Source organism: Nomia melanderi, chromosome 5, assembly GCF_051020985.1.
Source record: "Nomia melanderi isolate GNS246 chromosome 5, iyNomMela1, whole genome shotgun sequence".
Lineage (NCBI taxonomy): Eukaryota > Metazoa > Arthropoda > Insecta > Hymenoptera > Halictidae > Nomia > Nomia melanderi.
This window is the reverse complement of record NC_135003.1, coordinates 11,353,811-11,375,656: the sequence shown is the minus strand read 5'-3', so window position 1 is coordinate 11,375,656 and position 21,846 is coordinate 11,353,811. Positions and strand designations below refer to the sequence as shown.

Sequence of the window (21,846 nt, the reverse complement as noted above, 5' to 3'; positions counted from 1 at the left end):
TTATTAAAATTTTTCGTATTTAGCAAAGGTTTACTAACAAAAGGGTCGGAACAATTGCCTGTCTAGCTATACCGGTAACTGTAGTCTGACAGATTTTTTCCAGAATTTCTGCATGCGATGTAACAAGGAAAATATAGAGGAACCTGATGATCCGAAGTTTCCCTGTAATCACCCCGCCCGTCAAAATCTAGAGCCGAAGCTCGATTGACAATGCTTTCGTTCGTGCGACATCGAACAATTTTTTACCCTTTCATTTAGCTATTCTCTTCATTCTTTACTTTATGAAATTTCGTATCCACGCGGTTCGAAGTTCATCGAAAAGTGGAGGAATCATCTTCCAATTGGACACCGGTGACGTCGAAAGGTAGAAAAGTCCGGTGAAAGTTCCACGGAAGTATGCATGAATGCAGATTAAATTTGAGAAAGGGACGACGCCGGACCCAGTCGATAAGAAGTAATATGAAAAAGATTTATAGCGTGCGGGCCAATTAAAGGGAACAATCGGTGGAACAGTGGAAGCTGCGGAGTCTACCTCTTCGTCGCGTAATCGATGTCAGCCCTCTTCATTCCCGTTTTGTATTTAAACTTTTCAGCTCGGTCGATGGAACTTTAGGTATGGTCCACCTGCGGAGCGATGCTAATTGCTCGTAGCGAACGTAAGCGATGAAAAAGAGGGTTTAACCGGAAAAAGGGAAACGAATACTTGCCAGCTTACTGCAGAAACATAACGCCTCCGTTAGTAGCTGGTTTTTCAACGCTCGTGAAATTAACACCTTTTTAAGCGAACCCAATTCCGAAGGAAACGCTCGGCAACGCTAACGCGCAGCGCATAGACGGCGGATTAAATAATCGAAATGGGATTATTAAATGGAATGTTATAGGTTAACTTTTGCATTAACGGTACGCAAGCAGACGATGTCATTAAAATAATATTAATCAGCTATCTATTCCCGCTGCGCAGATCACTATCATTGATTGTCTTGCATCAGCAGATACGTATCGCGAATAATAATCGTTTTCTAATAATTCATTCCAAATCGCGAACACGGATTCGATCTTCTGCACAATGATAAACGTTTTTTACCCGGGTTGACGAGGTAAAACGGGTTTAGATCTTTAGAAAACACTTTTTGAACTTGCTTCACAGCGCCAAAGTTTTAATAAGATTATACGTATCTCTTGATTAAATTAATACAGTGATATGAAAGACAGGAATAAAGATATCTTAACTTCTTTAATCTTAAACAACTGCACGCTGTACGAGAAAATGAAACCAGACAGCGCAAGAACGAGCACCTCAAACACAAAAATCTCGAACGGAATGACCAAACTCGCAAATTTCAAAACCTCGCGAAGCTACAATTTCGGTTCTCCCAAACGTCGCAATAAGGATGCATATTATCATAAACGTCCGAAGTTCAATAACAATTAGGTCTACAACAAGTCACATAAAAATCGTTAGAAACGCGAAGCTTCCACTAAAAGAGAAACGCACGCTCGATACGGTACATAAACGAGAGTTCGAAGGGAAAGTTCTCTCAAACATCGCAATTGAAATGAATATTTGCGTACGCATTCAGTGTAATAATAAACAGATCCGCGAAAAATTGCGCAGGAATCGTTAAAACGAAATTTGAAAATATGAGGCGCCGGTGGCTGGAGAAGCCCACCCTCGATACATTATGGAAACGAGAACTCGAAGGAAAAGGGTAGGGAACGACTCGGGGGCAGGTACGGTATAAAAAGTGCAGAGGATGAGGGCCCAGGGGACAGAGGGGCGGCAACGTCAACGTGAAATAAACGCGACGACGTTTAACTTCTGGTTTCGTCTCGGAGGGAGGATCTTCGGCGGTAAGGTGGTGTTCAAAGGTGGAACCGGTAAGGGGTTGGGGGCTCGGGGTAGAAGGCAGACGAGTCGGTGGATGCAGAATCCGGAGGCAATATTTCACAGACCTTTCCTATGGCGTCTAGCAGCCCGAACCGTTCCGTCACACCCCCTTTGCTCTTCGATGTGCAAGTCCGATGGATTCGAGTCCATTTACTTCCCTGGACGTCCCCGGCACCAGACACCGCTGCGATGACGCCCGGGTCTAACTGTTTTAACGGTCTTCCGACTCCTTTCACGCCCTTTACTGTCATTTATTATTTCTTCTACGCGTTGCACCCTATTTCACCGAGCCCCTTTTTTCCAATCTCAACGCTTCTCCTAGCTTCCCTGTTTCGAATCTAAATGATTCGATGGAAGTTGCGAGCTGACATTCTGGAATCGTTTAATTCGACTATTTTGTATTAAATGTTTCGCTTTTCATAGTTGTTTATCGTGTTTCTTCGTTCGCTGTTTTATCAATTGAGGAGTTTCTTTAATGTTCACTTTCGAACGTGGAGTTTTTGAAGTAATGATATTTGGTTTGTAGAATAAATCGCTATTGTTAAGTTTTAATCTTCTTTATAGCGAGATTTTATTGCTTATAAAGTATAGATGAAAGCTATCCGTTTAATAGATTGCAAAGTATCACCGCAGTCGAGAAATTCTGTTCGCTTGTGTAAGGATCAAAGTTGAATGCCTTTCTTGCAACCGGGTTTAAAATTTGAATAATTTTCCAATTTCTTTTTCTGCTAGATACCTTCACGCTGACAGTATTCGTATTTTCAGCCACTTTGGCCGTCTATTTTCTTTCTTGCGCTTTCACGGCGTTTATTACTTCCCCTGCGCGTCCCTTGTCAAGCTACTGAATTTTTGAGAATAAAGGATGCTTTTTCGCATGCAAATAATAAATTTGAGCAACCCTTGGATTTCTCTTGGTTCTCGGAGTAATGAATTATCACTGCTCGTTTACTTCGATAGTATTTTACTATTGTTCATGGGTTTTATATACCACGGTTTTATCCATTCACGCGCCGCGCTGTTTCCTACGGCACTAATCTTTTTTTCACGTTCAAGGGAAATAGATACGGTTTTTGCGTGCGCCCGGAAGAAAGTGTTTCAAGCGCGATCACCTGATACCGCGACCCGACATTGCGTGACTGCCATTCATTTTTCTGACGTACGGAACGACGGGAAATTTGTGTTATTACGTGCGGGGCGCCGCGATTTCAAATAGATATTACTTTATTGGACTTTTGATGAATCGATTGCCATGAACGTTGCTTAGCACTCCGCCGATCGATGAAGATATACACGAATGATGGATCAACTCGAAGCGTTTCTATTTAAAGCGAATGCTGCTGGGTTGGCCACACTCTACATAGAATTTCCTTGAAGCATCGCGGTGAAGTTATTTCCTGTGAAAAATACTATTTTTCTTAAGAAAATGTTAACATAAATAAACGTATCCATAAAATATTGATTAAAAGATTATACCTTACCCAAGAAAATCGACGTCGGATTAAAATATCTAGTGATATAAGTTACCAAATAATAGTGTAACGTAGAAACTATAATACCGAATCATTAATAATTAATTCTAACATCATTTTGATAATAAATTACTTAAAACGTTCAACATTCTTTCAGCAGTGAACGTGTTGAAAAACATCTGTGAATGTCCAGAACATCGAAAAATAGATATAAAACATTAAACTGGACAATGCATATCGAAGTGAATTACTTATCGCTGTATTTACTCGAGAGTAATACTATTTACATCGATTAAGCACCGAGGAACCGTCGCGATTCCCGTCAGCGTCGTGCAATCGCGCGTTCTCTCGGAACTGCTTCGGGCCGAGTAGATACGGACAGTGGCTGGTCAGACAGCGTACTTGATATTACGTGATTAGCCGCGATGCAGCATAAGTAACCGAGTAATCGAGTTTATAACAAGCTACCGGACTGAAATTCCGTATAACTTGATATCGTGCATGTCTACGAGATGTCCGCGTCTGGTCGTACAGTAAATACCGCGTTAGCCGTTACGCCACCGTGGAACTGCCGTGCCGCAACGTTCGTTATACATGCACATCGCACAGACACCGACTTTTCCGTGCACACAGTCTCGCCACTCGGCTTTGATTCCAACTTCATCCCTCGAAACGCGATATGCAGCTGTAGTTCATCAACGTTACGCCTCGGAAGTGGAATACAACGAATATTTTAAACGCCAGAGAAATCTATTAGATAGTTTCGCGAATGGCTGAGAGCAAATTACTCGTGTATCGAATGATGTCGTAATAGGAGAATTAATTACGAATAATCAAGGAAATGATGTAGGAATGTTTCAGTAATAGTTTCATTTTCGATTGTAAATGGGATGTACAGTTTCTCAGGGTAAACGAACCTTCGCGAGCTTCCGATATTTCACGAAGGTGTTTCCTCGATTTTTATTGCTCGATAATAAATTATGTGAAGATGAAGAGTGCTCAACTTCCGGAAGAAACTTTAGTTTCCGAAGCTTCTGCTAGTTTATCGGTAGGAGCAGCGGCGGTTTTATCTCGCTCGGAACGCGTTATCATCAAAAATTTGTCGCGGAAGAGAATACTGCTGGGAAATACCTCGCGTTATTCCTGCGGATCCTATCGCCCTGAAACCAACCCCCTTCCCCGCCTGCCCCGGAAGTTCCACTTACTTCTCGTGAACCGCGATACAGGCCGATGAGCCTCGAATTTAAAGCCGACGAAAACAAACGAAGTTATAAGAATCCCAAGTTGCCCGAGTTTCGAATTAAAGGGAGCGAGAAACTTGGAAACGTCTCGACACGGTCCCTTCGTTCTTTAAAAGGAATCACCCGAAAGTATCATCGTTGTCTACCGTTCGACCCGTATTGACTTCGTTTCTCCGTAGATCTTTATTCAAGCGACTTTTCGATGAATTATATTCCAATATTCCAATGGAAATATTCCAATTTCGATTTCATTCATTCTCTAGGAAATAATCACGCAAAGACCATTGTCAAGTTTAAATTTTCCGATAATCGCACATAGAGACCAAAGAAAGCTATGTCGAATAGCTCCCATCCAGCTGATGATCAACGCTCTCTTATCTTACCTATGTACGTGCAGCTTTATATCCGAAAATCAAGCGCCAGCCTAATATTCATAGAAGAATGGAAGGGGGGAGGGGGATTGCACGGCGTAACAAGTTTCCAACGAAGTTGTTAATGGTCGCCCGCGGGCCTGGATTTCTCGTGGCTCGCCGCCGAGACACCGTCGGAACAACGTCGTCGCGCATTACGCAAATGAGGCATGAATTCCGCCGCTCAATGGAGATTATTAAACAAGTAAATCACTTAACCCGGCCGTTCGCGTGCGCGTGATACATTTGCATAGTTTTACGGCCCCCGCCGAGCCCGCAAGCGAGCGAAACGCGTTTTCCCCTTGAACTTCAACGGCGGATCGGAACTTCGAGGATTCCGCGACCCGGAAAGTTCACCGAGGCAATTGACATTTCGAGAAGACTATCTCGAGGATCCGACTTCCGGCGACTGGCTTTTGCCCGCGCAAAGTGTTTCGTAACGCCCGACGCCTGGGGAACGAAGTTCGGGCGTCTTCGTTCGGACGTAAACTTCGCTCGAGGAAAACGCCACTGCCGGACTAAGGATGCTTCTGCAGCGACTCTTCGCGAGCAAATCACAGAGAAACGAGTAACTCGAAGCTTCCTTCTGCTCGGTCAATGATTAAACTGAGAATTTCCACGGGAATTTGTATTTTGAACGCTGAGAATTTTGGAATTACGTGGAAAGTTCTTGCCTTACCGTTAGCCCCGCTCAAAGCGCTTTATGAGCTGTAAATGTAGAAGACTTCGCATTTTACTGATATTATTAGAAGTATCACTTATTGTTACAATGAAAATATAGGAGTTATATATTTAGAAATAAAGTTATCTACGTTATCTGAATTATAATTAGAATTCGAGTGAAGTTATCGCATAGAAAAGCCTTAACACGTTTTTCCGATACGAACAGTCTCCAACAAGAAAGCTACGAGTCATTTTCGCGGAACCCAGTTTTTACGAAAGTACCGTCGAAATCGTCGGATGTCGGTTCGACGGGTTCCCTAGTCAGCGCGAAACAATTTCTCGGAGAAACGTGGGATTCGTCTCGAATCGGTGGCACCGGGAGCTGCGGTAGGTACCGAAAATCGTTCGAGGAGGACGACGTGACCCAATTGTCGTTAAATTTCACTCCGTGCCGGGCCGTGTACGCGCGTTTCTGATCTCTCGCGTAATGACGGATAATGAGATGCAGTCAGCATCCGGAATTTCAAGATAAAAAGGAACGGGACGGGTATCTTGCCCGATACAAAGGTGCCACGGTGTTCTCTGTTGCGGTTCGCGAGAGGGATCGATCCGCGTTAGAGAGCGCTCGGCGCGAAAAGGGCGCAGCGAAATGCTGCTCTCAGCACATTCAACTGCAAATAATTATACCGAAAGGGGCGCATTATACCGGGCACATTCAAATTAAAACAATAACGAAAACTGAACGCCGAACAGTCGCGAATCGGCAAACAAGCCCCGACCCTTTTCATTAAATCGATCCGACCCCGTGAGTGGGATACTTTAATGAACCGGCTACAATGCACTGAACGAGAACTTTTTTCCACGCGGGTGAAAGCTACTTTCGACTCGCCTTAATTCGCAAAATTAGAATCTCTTCGTGTCGAACTTCGGCGATTCGAGGTCACATTAGAAGATAAATCAATTACCCGAGTGCAACGATTCAATTCAATGGACGTGATCCGCCCACGATAAGTTTCCAACAAGTTATCTCCATTGTCTGCGGAAGCCAGCCGAATAATCTCGAAAACTGAGAGTATCACCAACGATCCGTAAACAGCGACGCTCAATGCTCAAATAAAAGAGGGGCGTGATTATTTATAATCCGTTTCCCTTGTAGTCAACGTGTGCCGTGGCAAACACAGCGCCGTCGTTGCATTATAGGATGTTAAGATCGTAATGAATTTAATTTATGCCGAATAACGCTCCGTTCGCTTTATGCAAAATCTCGCGGCCGGCCGCTCGTTAAAATTGTTCCCGAACGGTGGGCGGCCGGATTAAGTGGCAAATAAGGCGCGGGTCGGGTCGGATTGTCTGACTTTTCTAAAATTTTTTCGATAGCTGCGCTCAGAGGGAAATTTCACGAGCAGACGCCGTGCTTCAACGTCCGCGGAGATACTCGTTTGTTGCGCTCGACGCGTTCCTCTAAGAGAAAACAGCGATAAAATTCGGTGCCGGCAATTAGAAGCTTGATTAATAGCGGTGCATTGCTCATTAAAGACAAAAACACGGGTAGAACGCGCCGTTCGCCCGAAGAGAGGATGCTCGTTAAGTTTGAACGATGAGGAACGATCGAAGCGTTCCCGCGGCCGTCTAATTAATATTCCACGACGGTCGCACGGAATGACCGGTAATTAAGTGCAGGGCAGCAATAATTCCGCGAAGAATGATTAAGGTGCTCGTTACATTCCCGGATTGAATCGAGTTTTTTCCTGCAAACAAGGCGGAACAACGAGGTCACGTAATAATTTCGAAGTATTTACAATCGCGGTTCGTCGTCACGACGCACGGACACCGAACGACGAAGTACGACGAATCCTGCTCACGCTGGCTTCGCCAGCCGGTACGTCATCAGCTCTGATTTCATTTGCATATTGTTCCCTTCCTGCGGTTTCGGCTCGCCTCCGTCTACCTTATTGTTCCCGTTCGAGTTCCTCAAACATCCCTCGCGAGGGGATCCCCTGAAGCACTCACGTTGTTTACGGATTTCTCGCGGTGATCTTTATAATTCTTATGCCATTGTCAACGAGAATCTCAAAGGAATCTTGATTATTTTATAAACTATGATAACTGGTATTCATCGAATAGAAGGAGTACTGTTCGAAAGGGGTGTCGTGTAGAAGATGAAAAAGTTATAGTTTGTCATAGCTAAATTCTGAAAAGGCGACGTAATCTGATGGACTCAATCTTTCCAACCACCAACTACCTCCAAGACTACCACTCGCAACTCACAAACCTCTGTACCGATTGAAAATCCCTCCAAGCGTCAAACAACCAAGTCAATCTGCCATCGCTCCGAGAACCCTTACGATCGTGAATGAACCTCAAGAGGAATGCGGAGATATATTCCACCGAAAAACCACGATTTTAATGCTTCCCAATGAATGATCGCTGCAAGATTGGCGGAAAAGACCAAGGGGGAATCGATGGTAACGAATCACGCCGGAAGTCGAGGAAAGTAGTTCTCGAAGGAACGACCGGTAACAATGGAGGTCCTGCGAGGTGAATTATTCGCGGGGATTTATAGAAATCGTAATGTCGTAATTCTCCTCGCCGGGGGCGGGGAGCGGGGAGCGCGAAATGACCGAAAATCGCGGCGCTGCGACTAACGGGCAAGTTTATGGCGACGAATCGGATTCGCATGTGCGACACGGACCAACGAATGAGAACGATTCCGGAGGAAAACGAGAGAAATTGGCCACCCTCGTAACAACTGCGGCGACTGCGCCCGCAGCAACGATCGTGGTATTCGGTTAACGATCTTACAACAGTGCCTGGTCGTGCTTTGAATTTCAAATCGTCCCGCCAGTCGGCACGGAAACACCGCCAACCCCTCCCGCCGCACCCGCGCCACTGGCAACGGAACCATCGTCGGGGACCAATGGCAATTCCACGCAGAGCACGGGAACTCGATACTAACGATCCTGTCGCCGGTTGGAAACTTTCTTTCCGAGAAGTTACTTTTCACTCTGTCCGACAGGATTTCCTTCTTTTTCCTTTCCCTCTCCCTCTCGATTGCGGCGTCGATTCACTGTTAGACAGTTTAATGTTGGGAATTTGTCTTTCGGATGATTTTAATCGAATTTTAATGGAAAGCGGTTTAACTCTTTAAAGCTGCCTCCGAAGGAAAATCCCGGTAACGCTGTAATTATTGCGCGTCCGCTAAAGTTTCAACGTTGGAGAATTGATGTGCTTCGATGTAATACGATTTCACTGAATCTGTGATGCGGATTAGACGTACATGGGAAGTGTAGACGAAGGTGTAGATGCGGGTAGAATACATTCGGAGAGTGTTAATACAATTTTGTTTAGATTCGATAGAGTTCGGTGAATTTTTCATATTGTAGTGCTAGAGTGAAAGGGAAATAGTTTTAAGTAAATTGTTATATAGATCGTTTAGCGACGTTAAAAATGGAAAAAGATGACGTCTAGAAATTGGAACAAGTGGATAGAACTACTTAAGTCCGTCTAATCCTTTGCACTCCAGAAATGACTCTCACCATTTCATTTGATATAACAAAATTACAAAGTGTTATATATAATATTAAATATTCATAGAATATTCATATAAAATAACTTTTTCTTAATTTACGTATGTTTTCGCATTAGTTCGTTTCAAATGACACCTGTCTCATTGTAAAGCGTCGAATGTGTCCAGTGAAAAGCTAAATACAATTATGCGTTCGAACTCTTCGAAAATTCCAAAGTCTGTCTGCGAGATAAAAAAATAACGAAACAGGTAATTCTCGAAGTACATTTCGCTCGAACCGATAGTTGTAAAAATACGCGTATTTCATTGTAGAGCAGAGTATCGAGAGCTTTTGCAAAGGGAGTCCGCGCCCCGGTACAATATTCTGATATTGCGATGTATGCAATACCAATAACGTTATTGGAAACGTATCAACACATCAATGCTCAGGTATCCAGCGTCAATATGATACGGATACGTGTACGTATATGCTCACGTGCGCAGACCTTCGGTACACGCATATGCGGTTTAACGCCTTACTGTCGCCGGGTATCATAGAATATTACGAAGCAATAAGGATTTATTACATATTTTCAAAGGGAATCCACTTTTATCTGAAAGTGAAATATCATAGAATCATGCGCTGCCAAGAGAATCCCAACTACGCCGAATAAAACTCCACAGCGACTGAATTCCTGAATGTGATTTCAATTACTGTAATCCTGTTACTGTAAGCTAATAAGTATATTAATCAATATTCTCCGATTTTACTCGCTTACACAGAATAGAAATATTTTTCTCGTGTAACCGACAAGTTTACGAAGTTATCGGAACACTTCATGTCTCCGATTCATTCTAATTAACTTGTACAACGAACCGGCCGCGGATAAAATAATTCGTATATCAGTTGTCCCCGTGAACGCAATGATCTCTATACTTCCGCAATGGAGTGTGCACCTGTTCGAATTAATTGCAAAATGCAGAGAATACAAAGGCGATTAAATACGAATGTAAACGGCAACGGTAACGAACAAATGTTTTCAGCGGTGTATTTCCCGGCCGCGCCGCGATTTCTGAAGCAATATTTCTTCGATATAATTCCGCAATTTCTGAACGGCGCACAGTGATCTCAAGCTTTTTACGAGGATTGCCGCGAACGCGTATATATAATTGTCGCGGGCTTCGCGCCGCGCCGTTCCATGGGACGAAAACAATTCCGAGTAAATCCAGCCGTTTCCTAAGAATTAGAGGCGCATCTGCAGCTTTGGGAACTGCAGCTACTTTGCCAGCTGCGTTCCGCCCGTGGAAACAAAGCTCCGGCAGCGTGACAATAAAGGCCACTCCGCAATGATAATTAATGGATTCCTCGGACCCCGGGACAAAAGTTCGTTATGTAAGGTCGACCATACACTTCTTCGTGCGCCCGCAATATGTACAGTGGCATTGTGAGCCGTATGTGAAACAAAGTAGGTGTTAAGATCCACTGCGAAGATTGCGCTACTCATATCCTCCCGGCTCCCATTGTGCCGCCTATACACACAGAAAAAAAAGTCCGACCGGAGGGCTCGTCTGCGAATAAAACCCGCGTGTTTTTATTAAGCCACTTTTCCATTATTCAAACGAATCTTGGCCGCCTCGCTATCGTCGTTCGCGTATTCCATATATTTTCATTCTGCTCGAACGACGCAGAACTAAATGCGAACTGATAAATGGATGTGAAAGTGTTTGGATAAAGCTATTCTTGGTCGATAGAAGAATCAACTTTCTTATATTAAGTCTGATTTAATTAAATGACTCTCAGGCGATTGACATACTGTTGTATCGAAAAGTATATTATCAAATTTCAAAATGGTTGATTTCAATGTTAGTTTGCAATCGTTGATACAATGAAACTGTTAATTATCGGTAATTTTAAAAATGAACAATTTCACTTGCATATTCTAACGGACATCAAGGATAATTAAAAATGAATTCTTATAAGTTCTATAAGAATCGCATGTTTTCCCATCGTATTATATACTGCACAGTTCTAGTGTTTAATGACTAGCGATACATTCCTTTTCACGAATTAATTCCCGAAGGATTGAAACACCGGCGAGAGTCCACGGACCAGCGAATCGCGCGAGAATTCAAGATAAGCGCTTCAAGCAGCGTACAAACAGATTATAAAAAATTTATAGCGCGCATCTGCCGCTCCGATATTTCCGTAGCTCGCCGTCTGTTGACGGATTGTTCGGCGACGTGGCATTCGAGCCGGTAATAACTTTCGAGCATCGGACCGTCCTCTTCCAGGACGCGATTTCCCGGTCGAAATGCGACGGGGCGAGCGGACGCACGCGAGCGGGCCCGCGCCGGGGATTATTCACGGTGAATCGTTTATTTTAATCGCGATTAATTTTCTTTCGCGCGGCGCCCGGTTGTATTTACCGTCGGGCGTTTTTTCTATTCTCGGCCGGGTGACGCGGAAAATCCGATTTATTTCGGGCGTTAGACGCGGCGGCAGCGCAGAAAATTGCAGCTTCATCTGGTCGGGCGATCATTCGCTTGCCCGCCCTGCCCCGGGACGTTGCACTCGCGGCCGACATTTTGGTGCGCGGAAGATGAAAGCAACAAAAATAGGGCTCGGGCCACGAGCACGCATAAACGGTGGGAAAAAAGAAATTGACACTCGCGCGTGAACCACTGTCAACGCGTCAGCGACTCTTTTCAGTTTCACGTGTTCTCCCGTTCCTCGCGTTCATTTTTCGACGTTCGCGATACCGTTATCACCTTAACGTCTCTTTGACGTCGCCGAGGATCTCTGGTCGACGTTGAAGGATATACCGGTGTATCGTGAAAAATTGGAATTGAATGCGGAATATAATATTAGCGATAAGACAATTTAATACAGTTCCTTTCAGCGGCAGTTATCGGAGTTTGTGAATACAGTCTTGGTAAACGTTCCCAGCTATTTCAGCGGGTAATTTACATCGGATGATTCTAGAATTCTCGATCAGAGTTCTCATAAAAATGTCTGGATGAAAAGAAATTGCGGTTGCTTCGCGAATGAGCGTAAAAAGAAATCGGGGAACTCGGTGCAAAAATAAATCCGAGACAAAAGGGTACACACGGCCGATCAATGATTCAGCCGGTCTCGAGTTACTCAGCCGTGAAAGTAAAAGCGTGAAACGCGAAATCTATAGGGGAGGATTTCGATTTTGATGGGAGGTAGGGGATTACTTATCGAATTTACATTCCGCCCGACGGAAGGAATTGTATTCGGAGGTAACGGAGAGTCGGGAATGACCGGGTAGGGCGGAGCGAGGGCTGATCGTATTGCTCGGAAAAATTGCATTTTCGATTGCAGGCTTTTCATTATTGAACCGGATGGCCGCGGATACCGTCGCCCGAATTTTCAAAATCGAAACGCGCCGCGGCCGCATTCAGGCTGAATGGCCGTGTACGCGCGTTTTCGATCCTCGATCCCATTCCCCGCTCGCATCGCGCGGCGTTCTTTCCGCTATTTTCTCCGGGAAAAGTGGAAAAGCCTAGTCTACGTTGAATTCGGACCGATCGATCTAAGCACGACGCTTCTATGGGTTTTTCGAGAGCCAGCCGTGAATGCGGTCTATTAATTCACGTGGCAGCCGGAGCGATCTCTGAGCGAGTACGTCGCTTAATAACAAATATGCGTACTGTGATCGTCATAATGCGTTCGACGTCGTTACGGTGAATCCATTGAGGGAGACTTGATCGATGGTGCTGGACCGTGAAAGATTGATTCGCGTAATATCAGGTTATCCCATAAGTTATTTTTATGTTAACTTATGGTACAAAAACTTAATATTTACAGTTTCTTTTTCATCGACGCATCGACCTTTGTGTATGGCCTTCTGTTTTTAAATTAATCTTTTAATGCTTATATTATTTAGGACAAAATAAATTTTCTTAATAATATGTTTTTTATATGAAACGAGGGAATAATTGAATTAAAGTGTAATATTCCCGTCGAAGGTTTCGAGAAATTGAAAGCATTCATTTTTGAATATTCTCTAAGCTTCGATGCCCCATAAATGCGTGGATACGGTGGCCTATAGGAGCGCCTTTATGCGAACACTTATGTGAACAATAATGCGTCAATGATTTCGTATATACCGCAATGTAGATGATACTAAAACTGAGAGAACACAGGTTATACAGCGTGGTATGGGCGATGTTAACTGCAAGTAGAAAGAGTCAGCCATAGCCGGACACGCTGTCCGCAGTGTGCGAGAGTAATCTCGCCGGGTGAATTTTGAAGCTTAATTTTTTCGAAACTGAGCTCCATATCTGAAATTTGATTTCACATTTTCAGTTCACTTTTCCGTGGAAAATCATCCCTTTCATACCTCTGTCCCGTGCTCTCTGTATATTGGAAAGTGCTCGAGAGTTCAATCAGCATGTTTCAATTTAAAGTTATAACACACATTCAAACAGATTTAAACAAACATCATTAGCGAACCGAAGATCTTTAGAGGAAATAAAATTTCGTACGTATAATTCATAACAGCTGCAGATAAAGTGCTTTACGATTTAATCGCCGCTTGTACATTATATTTCATTGTGTTACGCATATTCTTTGAATCACACATACTTCTCTTAATTGCAAATTAGTCAAATTATATTTGATTAAATTCCAGAGAATCCACAAATTCGACAGAATCAATTACCATGTAATACAGAGGTAAATTCCAAATATTGTTTCACTGGTAAAAATCTCATATTCAATTACGATTTCCATTTACCGGAGCAGCAATACGAAACGACCATTGAAACGTGTCATTTTCCTCGACTCGTTACTGCGTTCTTGTCGCAGGTGTGCCGCGATTCAAGCGATTCTCGCGATTCGAGAGCGACGGCTAATGGCGAGCGATACTTCCAATTCTTTCGGCAGACGTTCGAGAAAAATTTCTCCATCGATCGGCGGCCGACCTGAATTTCGACGTTGCAGCGTCACGGCAAAGCTGATTTTCAAGTTCCGCGACAACAAGCTCAGTTTCCTTTAAAGCTAACAAGGTACGTCTGATTCACCAGCGCCCGAGAAATACGTTTACAGCATCACTGAAATTGCATTAAACGTCACGGACGTGATAATGAAGTTTGCTCAATTTATTGCCCCTTCTCGGACAGAAGATTGATCGATGCTTTACCAGTTTCACACCGAAAATATCTATTTTTCTGCTTCCCATAGAGAAATTCCCGCTTCAATGGGATAATGTACTCGATTACCCGTAAATTTATGATCGAATAAAACATAATTATCACTTCATTACTCTTCACCACTGAAGTTGATCGCAAACGTATACAACGTTCACTCGTCAAATATGAAAACCAGTGTACAAAACGATTTCGTTCACTTTCCCCGAAGCGAACTACACGCAAACCGTTCTACATTTCCGTCGCACTTTCACGCGTATTAATCTGTCACGCCCAGAGAGTCCTTAAGATTACCGTTTCCATTAAAAATCGGCTGCGAACGAGAGCAAAACTGTTCTCCAAGCTTTCGATTCGATTTAATTTCAATCGCTGCAAGCGTTCAAGCTCTAATAACTGTAAAGAAAAACAAATGCTTCCATTCGACGCGTGTATTATTCGACTAGCCACGAAGTATCCACAACGAAACTAACCAGCAAGAAGTGACAGCTGAATATTTCAGGACATATTAAATTAAGCGAACGTTATTTCATACTCCGCACAACGGACAAGTGTATTTTTTCCTTTTTTTCCCCCCACTGGCAAGCGGAGTTTATGTTTTTCGGCTTCCTGCGGATGAATTAAACGCAGGCCATAGAAATATTGCCCGAAACCAGGCCGGAGCCGATGCACGTGCGTAAAGGGGGTGGGAAATTTGTCAGCGGGCCCTGTTTTGCAACGCGACGTCCGGCGCATCCGCCGCCAAGGTGTGAAATAGTGCGCACTGCGCGCCGTGTCGCGCGACCCGGACCACGGCGCGAGCGGCCGTGTTACTCGCCGGGTTGTAACCAACAGGTTACGTGACGTAACGAATTTACATCGCCCTTAAATAGCCGGTTTTTCGTTCCGCGTTCTCGACCGTTCGAAAAATCCCCGCGCCACAGACGAGCGCAATCAGCGGTTATGGATATCTGGCTGCTGCCGCCTCCCGGTTAGCAGTCTTAATTACTCGCGAATTTTTTCGCGCGAACCGCAACCTCGACAGAAATGCACATCCAATCCCTGACCACAACGGACATCGATACCGGAATTCGAATAATTGAAAGGGAAACCGAGACCGCGATCACAGCCGTAATCAAGAATTCAATTATGCACTTACCGTTTACGTGGTATCGACTTATCGGATATAATTAAATCAATGGAATTGAATCTGATTCTCTTTTTAGCGCAATGAAATTGGCCTTGGAAAATTAAGAAAGTTCTTTCTTATTCGCGTGTAGGGTACTATGGGGTTTTTCCGTTGTTTTCGTAGTTTTTGGAAGCTCGACGTTTGTTTAGCGTAATATTTTCTGGAAAAACAAGGTACAAAGGTGTTCTGGTTATTGTAAAATGGGACGAGCTTCAAGTTTTAATCAGACGCTTTTATTCATTCATTAGTCGACGGGATCGCGCGAAAGTGATTGAATCGAATTCTAGAATTAGCAGATTGGCTTTCTCTAATTAGATCCCTTGGCGCGACTCTGCTCTAGATATCTCCTCGGCCAAAAATCCTAAATCCGACTCTATTGGATAGCTGGCGCGTCAGGTGAACTACATTTCACGGAGATTTCTACTTAAGGAATAGTTGCAGCGCGAAATTAAGGTGAAAATTCGGAAGTTCAAAACATTCTGACGACTAACCGCGTTTCGCGACGAATGAATCTCGGGACGTGAAAATATAATGAGTTTCTTATTTCTATCGACGCTGAATGCAGCAGAATTTAATTCAATTTCCTTGCTCGCTGAAAATATTCTAACGCGAATCCCGCATGGTGCATTAGGGGTCAAATCGAGTCTTTTACACTCAATCTTTCCCCGAGAAAAATCGGGAAAAACGACCGAAACCCACAGCTCCGCCGATCAAAGCAATTTGGATTCCCGGGCGTTGGATTGTAGGAAAGCAGCGGCACATCTAACTCCGGTTAACCAGACAACCGCCAATCCGTGAGTACGTATTCCTTGGTGTGCGCCACGATTCAAATCCGCCCATGAAAAAGGAATTACAGGATTGGTCTGGCATTAGGTGCGTCGAATACTCCAACTTCCATTACTTCAATTTGTCAGAAAATATTATCGTTACTAATGGCTCGGGAGACTTTTCACGGTGAGCAACACGATGGACGGCAAGCAACTGAAGAGAAACAACACGCAGGGATTGGAGAATTTAGATGAACGTAAATAAAAACAGTTTTCAACGCAGCACGCTGTCGATCAATCTTCCTCAACCCCTAATTAACAGTACACGACGGAAGAGAAATTTATTTCATATCTGAATAATTACTCTTCTACGTAAAATCGATCCTCACAATTAGTAGAAACAGCAAGCTATAAACATCAAAAAGTATACTCTTTCCCAAACAATGAAACTTACAAAGTACAACTTTTTGCAATTAATCCATTCGTATCAACGAAACGTTCGAAGTCATTTCTTTCCGATACAAAACCTTTGAAAAAATACTGTATTTCCATTCGCTTTCTAATATAAAATCACCCAATCTTCCTAGTCGAACTGTAAGTCCTAAGAAGAATCGATCCACATGCCGTTACACGGAAACCAGTCAAGTTACAAGCAGAAATACAAAGCGGCGTGTGTATTCGCAGCACAGAAACCGGGTCACACAGATTTCTCGGAATATCAACATTCCTCCCAGGTCCAAAGGTTTCAGTCTGCCTTCGCGTCTCTTTAATTTGCATCTCGGGCGTGCTCTCATCAACGCTGATCCGCGATCCACGCGGATAACCGTGGCCGAAGCTGATGGCGAGGGTAACGAGTGGAAGAGATCCGGGGAGCAACCGAGGGCGAGAGAACGATAAATTGAGAGCACTCATCCGGGGCGAGTCGAGTGCCTCGTTCTCTGTGGACCCCTCCCTCCCCGGCCCCGCTCCCGGCGTTCGCGAATTTCAACCGGTTCACAAATGGCCCAGCGGCCTCTCGAAGTTCGCCCGAGTTTGCTGACCAAAGGAAGGACCCGTCCACGGATGCGGGGCGAGCCAGTTCGCGGATTGTCTTTGACAAGTTCAAGGAAAAAGGTTAACCCGACCTGTACTCTTCAGAATCCACCGTCAGCCCTTCTTCGGTTATTAAATCCTTGAAACTGTGGGAACGGAGGCGACGATTTCCAAGAGTAATTTCACAGACTCGCGAACACGTTACACGCCGCCATCGGTTCCCTCTGTCCTCGCAATTAACCGGAAGATGAGGCGCAACGAGATCGAGGGCAAGTGCGAGGGATCCGAATGATTGAAAATTAAATCACGAGTGCGCCGGCTGTCACTCGTGACCCGCTTCCACTTGCAACCCTGGCCGCGATGTTGCACGTCGTCGTTTGTGCTCTGGCCACTTCGAGCGATTCTACCCGGTGACCGGTAATTCTGCATCTGGCGTTCGTTGCACGGCTGTTCTGGGAACTGTCGATTTCTGCGCGAGGAAACGTGTATTTCAGTGTAAACTTTTGTTAGAAGTAATTGGACGCTTTTAGTGTTTTCCAACGTAGACACACTATTTAATTATGCACGTTGGCTCGGAAAGGAAAAGGAGTGAAACGAAATGTTGAATGGAGGAGCTCCGTAGCTTCGTCCGTTGGAATACCATCGCAATCTGTTTACAGGAACAAAGTCTTGCTGCTGGGTAAATGAGGTAAAATAAGCTGCGCGCTAATGGGTAAAAGGCAAGGGCCTTCATTCCCTGAAAGGTGGAATTAGAAAATTAAGCAGACTTGGCGAGGATGCTCGTCATCAAGTGGACGTTCGTCTGAAGTTGCGAGCTTCAACGTAAAGTCACTTTAAAAAGATGTTTGAATAAAGATGTCCCCTTTCGAGAAACCACAACTTTCAGAACGTTCGCCGACCCTCTTTCTTCGCTGCTGACACAAGCATTTCAATACTAAAAACAGTGGTGCGAGGCGATGCAGCGGTGAAAGCTGTTCTATTGACTGCCATTTAGAGGTAAGTGCAGGGGCAGGTCACTGTTAGGTAACACGGGCACAGGTATTAATTGAGAAGAATTTTACTTTAGACTGGCAAGCAAGTTTTTCAAATTTATGTCCTTATTACTAATAAAAAATCGTTGGAAAGGTAAGCGTAACGATTGTCGTTGAAAATTATAGATTGCACTTTCAAGGATGATACTCTATTATCTTTTAGAACAAATATTTTGTTTTCCTGTTTATTTTAGAAGGCAACCTCTTTGCCGAGCTATTATAATGAACATATTCAGTATTGATCGATTACTTTACGCGATAAGGCACAGACTTCACGCTTTTAATTAGGACGAGTCATTCAGCGGGTATCTCGGTGTGCTGTGACGTGTAAGTCGAAGAACGATGACGCAAGATATGACACAATTGTTGGTAATCAACGTCAAACGTCAGCGAACTCGGGCTTCAATTTCAATAGACGCCATTATTTCGCCGTGCTCGTCTAAACTACTGCCTCCAAGTTTCCCGGCACACACCACGGTTACGTGCTTAGTTCTAAATTGTAACCTTGTTACGTACTTAGCCCAGCCAGCGTGACGCGTAATCTTGCGGGCATTGACCAGGAAACTATGGTGCGCAGACAACGATACGGTAAAGCAATCTCCCTCGAATCATTAATTATGAAATGGACCTCATAACGCAGCCAGTACAAACCGCTCCAACGAAATTGTTAATTATTCCATCGACGCGGAAAATACTTGTACGTCGGAATTCCGGTGGAAACACGACTGAACGCGTCATCGTAGCATTATAACCAAGCTCTACAACAGTGAATAAATAGAATCTACGATTTAATATTTATTTAACAAAAACACATTCACGTCAAATCTCGGATCTCTTCGATTTATTTTTCAGAGACTTATCGCTGAACCTTGAATTCGATGCATTTTTGAAGAATTTAAGGACACTATTATTTTATTTCCAATTTAATCAACTTTTCAAGAGAGAAGTTCACTTTCACGCGATCCTTGTTCTTCGAAATCTCTTCGGGAAATTCTAAGTTTGTATAAAGATTCATTGTTCGGTCGCAATATATTTATCAGCTGCATCGCAGTCTTTTCCGCGTTACGTTCGAATTGTATATCCATCTTAAGATGATTCCAGTGGAAAGGTGCTAATTCCGGATGTTTCGCGGTCCACTCTAATCTCGTTAAGTACTTAGCGCTGATATGACGTGTAATCTTGGGTCCATTGTCCACGTCACCGATGGGAGTGTAGGCAAGGGTGTCCGGGGTTATCAGCAGTAACAGGCAAAGCGGTGCGACCGACACAGTTGCAGATGCAACGGGCTAATCTCCTCTATACCAAAGAGCATTATACCGAGCAGACCGAATAGAACAATCTGGCCGGGCACGAAGTAACTCGCACGAGTTTCCACATCCGCGCCGGAAATGAAAGGACGCTACGAAGTTTTAAAAACGTTGCGCCCAACTCTCGGCCCTGGTCACTTGTGCAGACGGAATGTGTGGATTACACGGACACGCTATACGAAATATCTGTAGTATCTAGAATATTTATTGTAGGATGAATGGTTTGTTGTGCGTGCGTAAGAGCGACCAGGTCGTATTGCGACGGACCGGCGCCGGGATGTTTGGGAAATAGTGTGACTGCGTTTAGACAATTTCGAGTGGCTGAAAGAATGCGAGGAAGAGTGTCTGGAACTGAGCGACTGAACCGTGAGAAAAGTGTGTACGTGACTGCGTGAATTTTGACTATGGACGGAAGATGCGAGTGAGAAGGGTGCAAGGGTGAGAAAGACAGAGCGAATGGGGGGTGTGTGATAAAAGCGAGTGGAAATGCGTGCATGGGGACATTTTGGTGAGCGACAGCGGAGAGGAACATTTTTGGTGCGAGCGTCGTGCGTTGTATTTTACGTGTTGTCCGTATTGTTTCCTTTATCTTATTAAATATATTGTTGTTTTCCTAATTCTCTTTTTATTAAAGATCCACATTTTCAAATATTATCATCTAATAGTAAACCACACCATATACTATATATCCAAGCCATATTTATCGAGAATTAAAATATATTATCGATGACAATAATAACCTGTTAGATTTCAATTTATAGCTTTTAATCTGATGTATATTAAATGATTGCAACCTATTTCAAAGAATATCGAAAGAAGCAATTATGCTCCTGTTTTACCACTGCTATTTCGACTATTCTCGCATCTAAATAAACAGATTCACGTACAACGATCAAAACGGATCACCCGGTAGATTGAGAATAAAGGGAAACGTGAAATGCGCAAGAAGGGGACTATTCTGTATATGAAGAATTCTTGTTATCTTTATAGGGGATATATTGGGAACTATATAGTTGCTGTCGACAGAGCAAAGTTTCGAATTCAGATGCAAACAATAACTTTCGTACATCGTATATACGTGAGTATGTATGTATATACAATACAATGTATTATATATTATATATATTTTTATATATATATATATTATGTATTATATATAAATATAAATTATATATATCATTTTCCGGAAATTCCGTAAAGCTTCAGTCAAACTTTCAGGTGAGCGGAGCTCTGGTCTGAAGGGATTCGAACAGAATGAATCGTGCGGTAAGAGCGCTTTATTCCGAATAACAATGGCGGGAGAAACGTTCGAGAGGCAACGTGCCAGTTCCGATAAATAAGATGAGATTGAGGTGAAGCACAGAGAATGGGATGAGGCGCCGTCTCTTTGAATCCTCCACGAGTCGCAGGAATTTTTCGGATTTTCAAACGCTCGGCGCCGATCGGTCGATGTGAGACGAGAATTCTATCGATACGTATATTTGAATTCGAATTATAAAGTTAATCCCGCCCGCGGAGAAAGACCGAGCTCGCTCGTTATTTGCATTAAATCCCCCCCGTTGAATCCGCTTTCCTCTAGAATGACTCCTCATTGTTTACATTCATTTATTTCCAAACGACTACCTCTACTTGTATCATAATACTCGCGTTGGTACACAAACTATTGAATTTTTCATTGGATCCTCCATTCCACTTTAACTGCGCGCATGAGGTTATTTATAAGGCAACGGTGGACTAATTAGCGGTTTGACTGGGTGAGAAAATACGCCCCGCAAGATTTTCTGAATTTCTAATTAGTTGAAGAGTTCGGTACTTACCTAATAGCGCCTGGAAGAGCCTGCTTTTGAAGATCCGGATGACGCGCTCGATGGCCAATCGGAGCTGTTTGTCCTGAGGCCTCGTCAGCTTGGCGTGATAGTCTTCCAGGAGCTCCAGAGCTCGGTGAGCCTCTGTACATACGAAAATGAGACATTAGAAAATGATCTACAACTAAACGCGTTCCACTTTTATATTACTTCCTCTCGAGAAATACAAGAAAAACTACATGTCACATGTTCCATTGAAAGTTCACTCCAAAAAGAACGGTCAAAAGTAAACGAATAAAACCATACTTGAAGCCTGTACAACTAAAGCATCATGATATCCCAATAATTTCATTATCCGGAACACCACTTCTATTCACCGTTATAAGAA

The 21,846-nt window shown here is 43.7% G+C and overlaps 1 protein-coding gene across 4 annotated transcripts in view; it reads right to left on the bottom strand.

Moving 5' to 3' along the window:
• The window catches only part of dlg1 (MAGUK family member discs large 1), a 660,262-nt gene that overhangs the window by 547,632 nt on the left and 90,784 nt on the right, over nt 1–21,846 (bottom strand). For all 4 annotated transcript variants that reach the window (XM_076367771.1, XM_076367772.1, XM_076367774.1 and 1 more), the window contains one exon: nt 21,471–21,602. In XM_076367771.1, the coding sequence (XP_076223886.1) occupies nt 21,471–21,602 (132 nt within the window). The remainder of the gene's footprint in view (nt 1–21,470; nt 21,603–21,846) is intronic.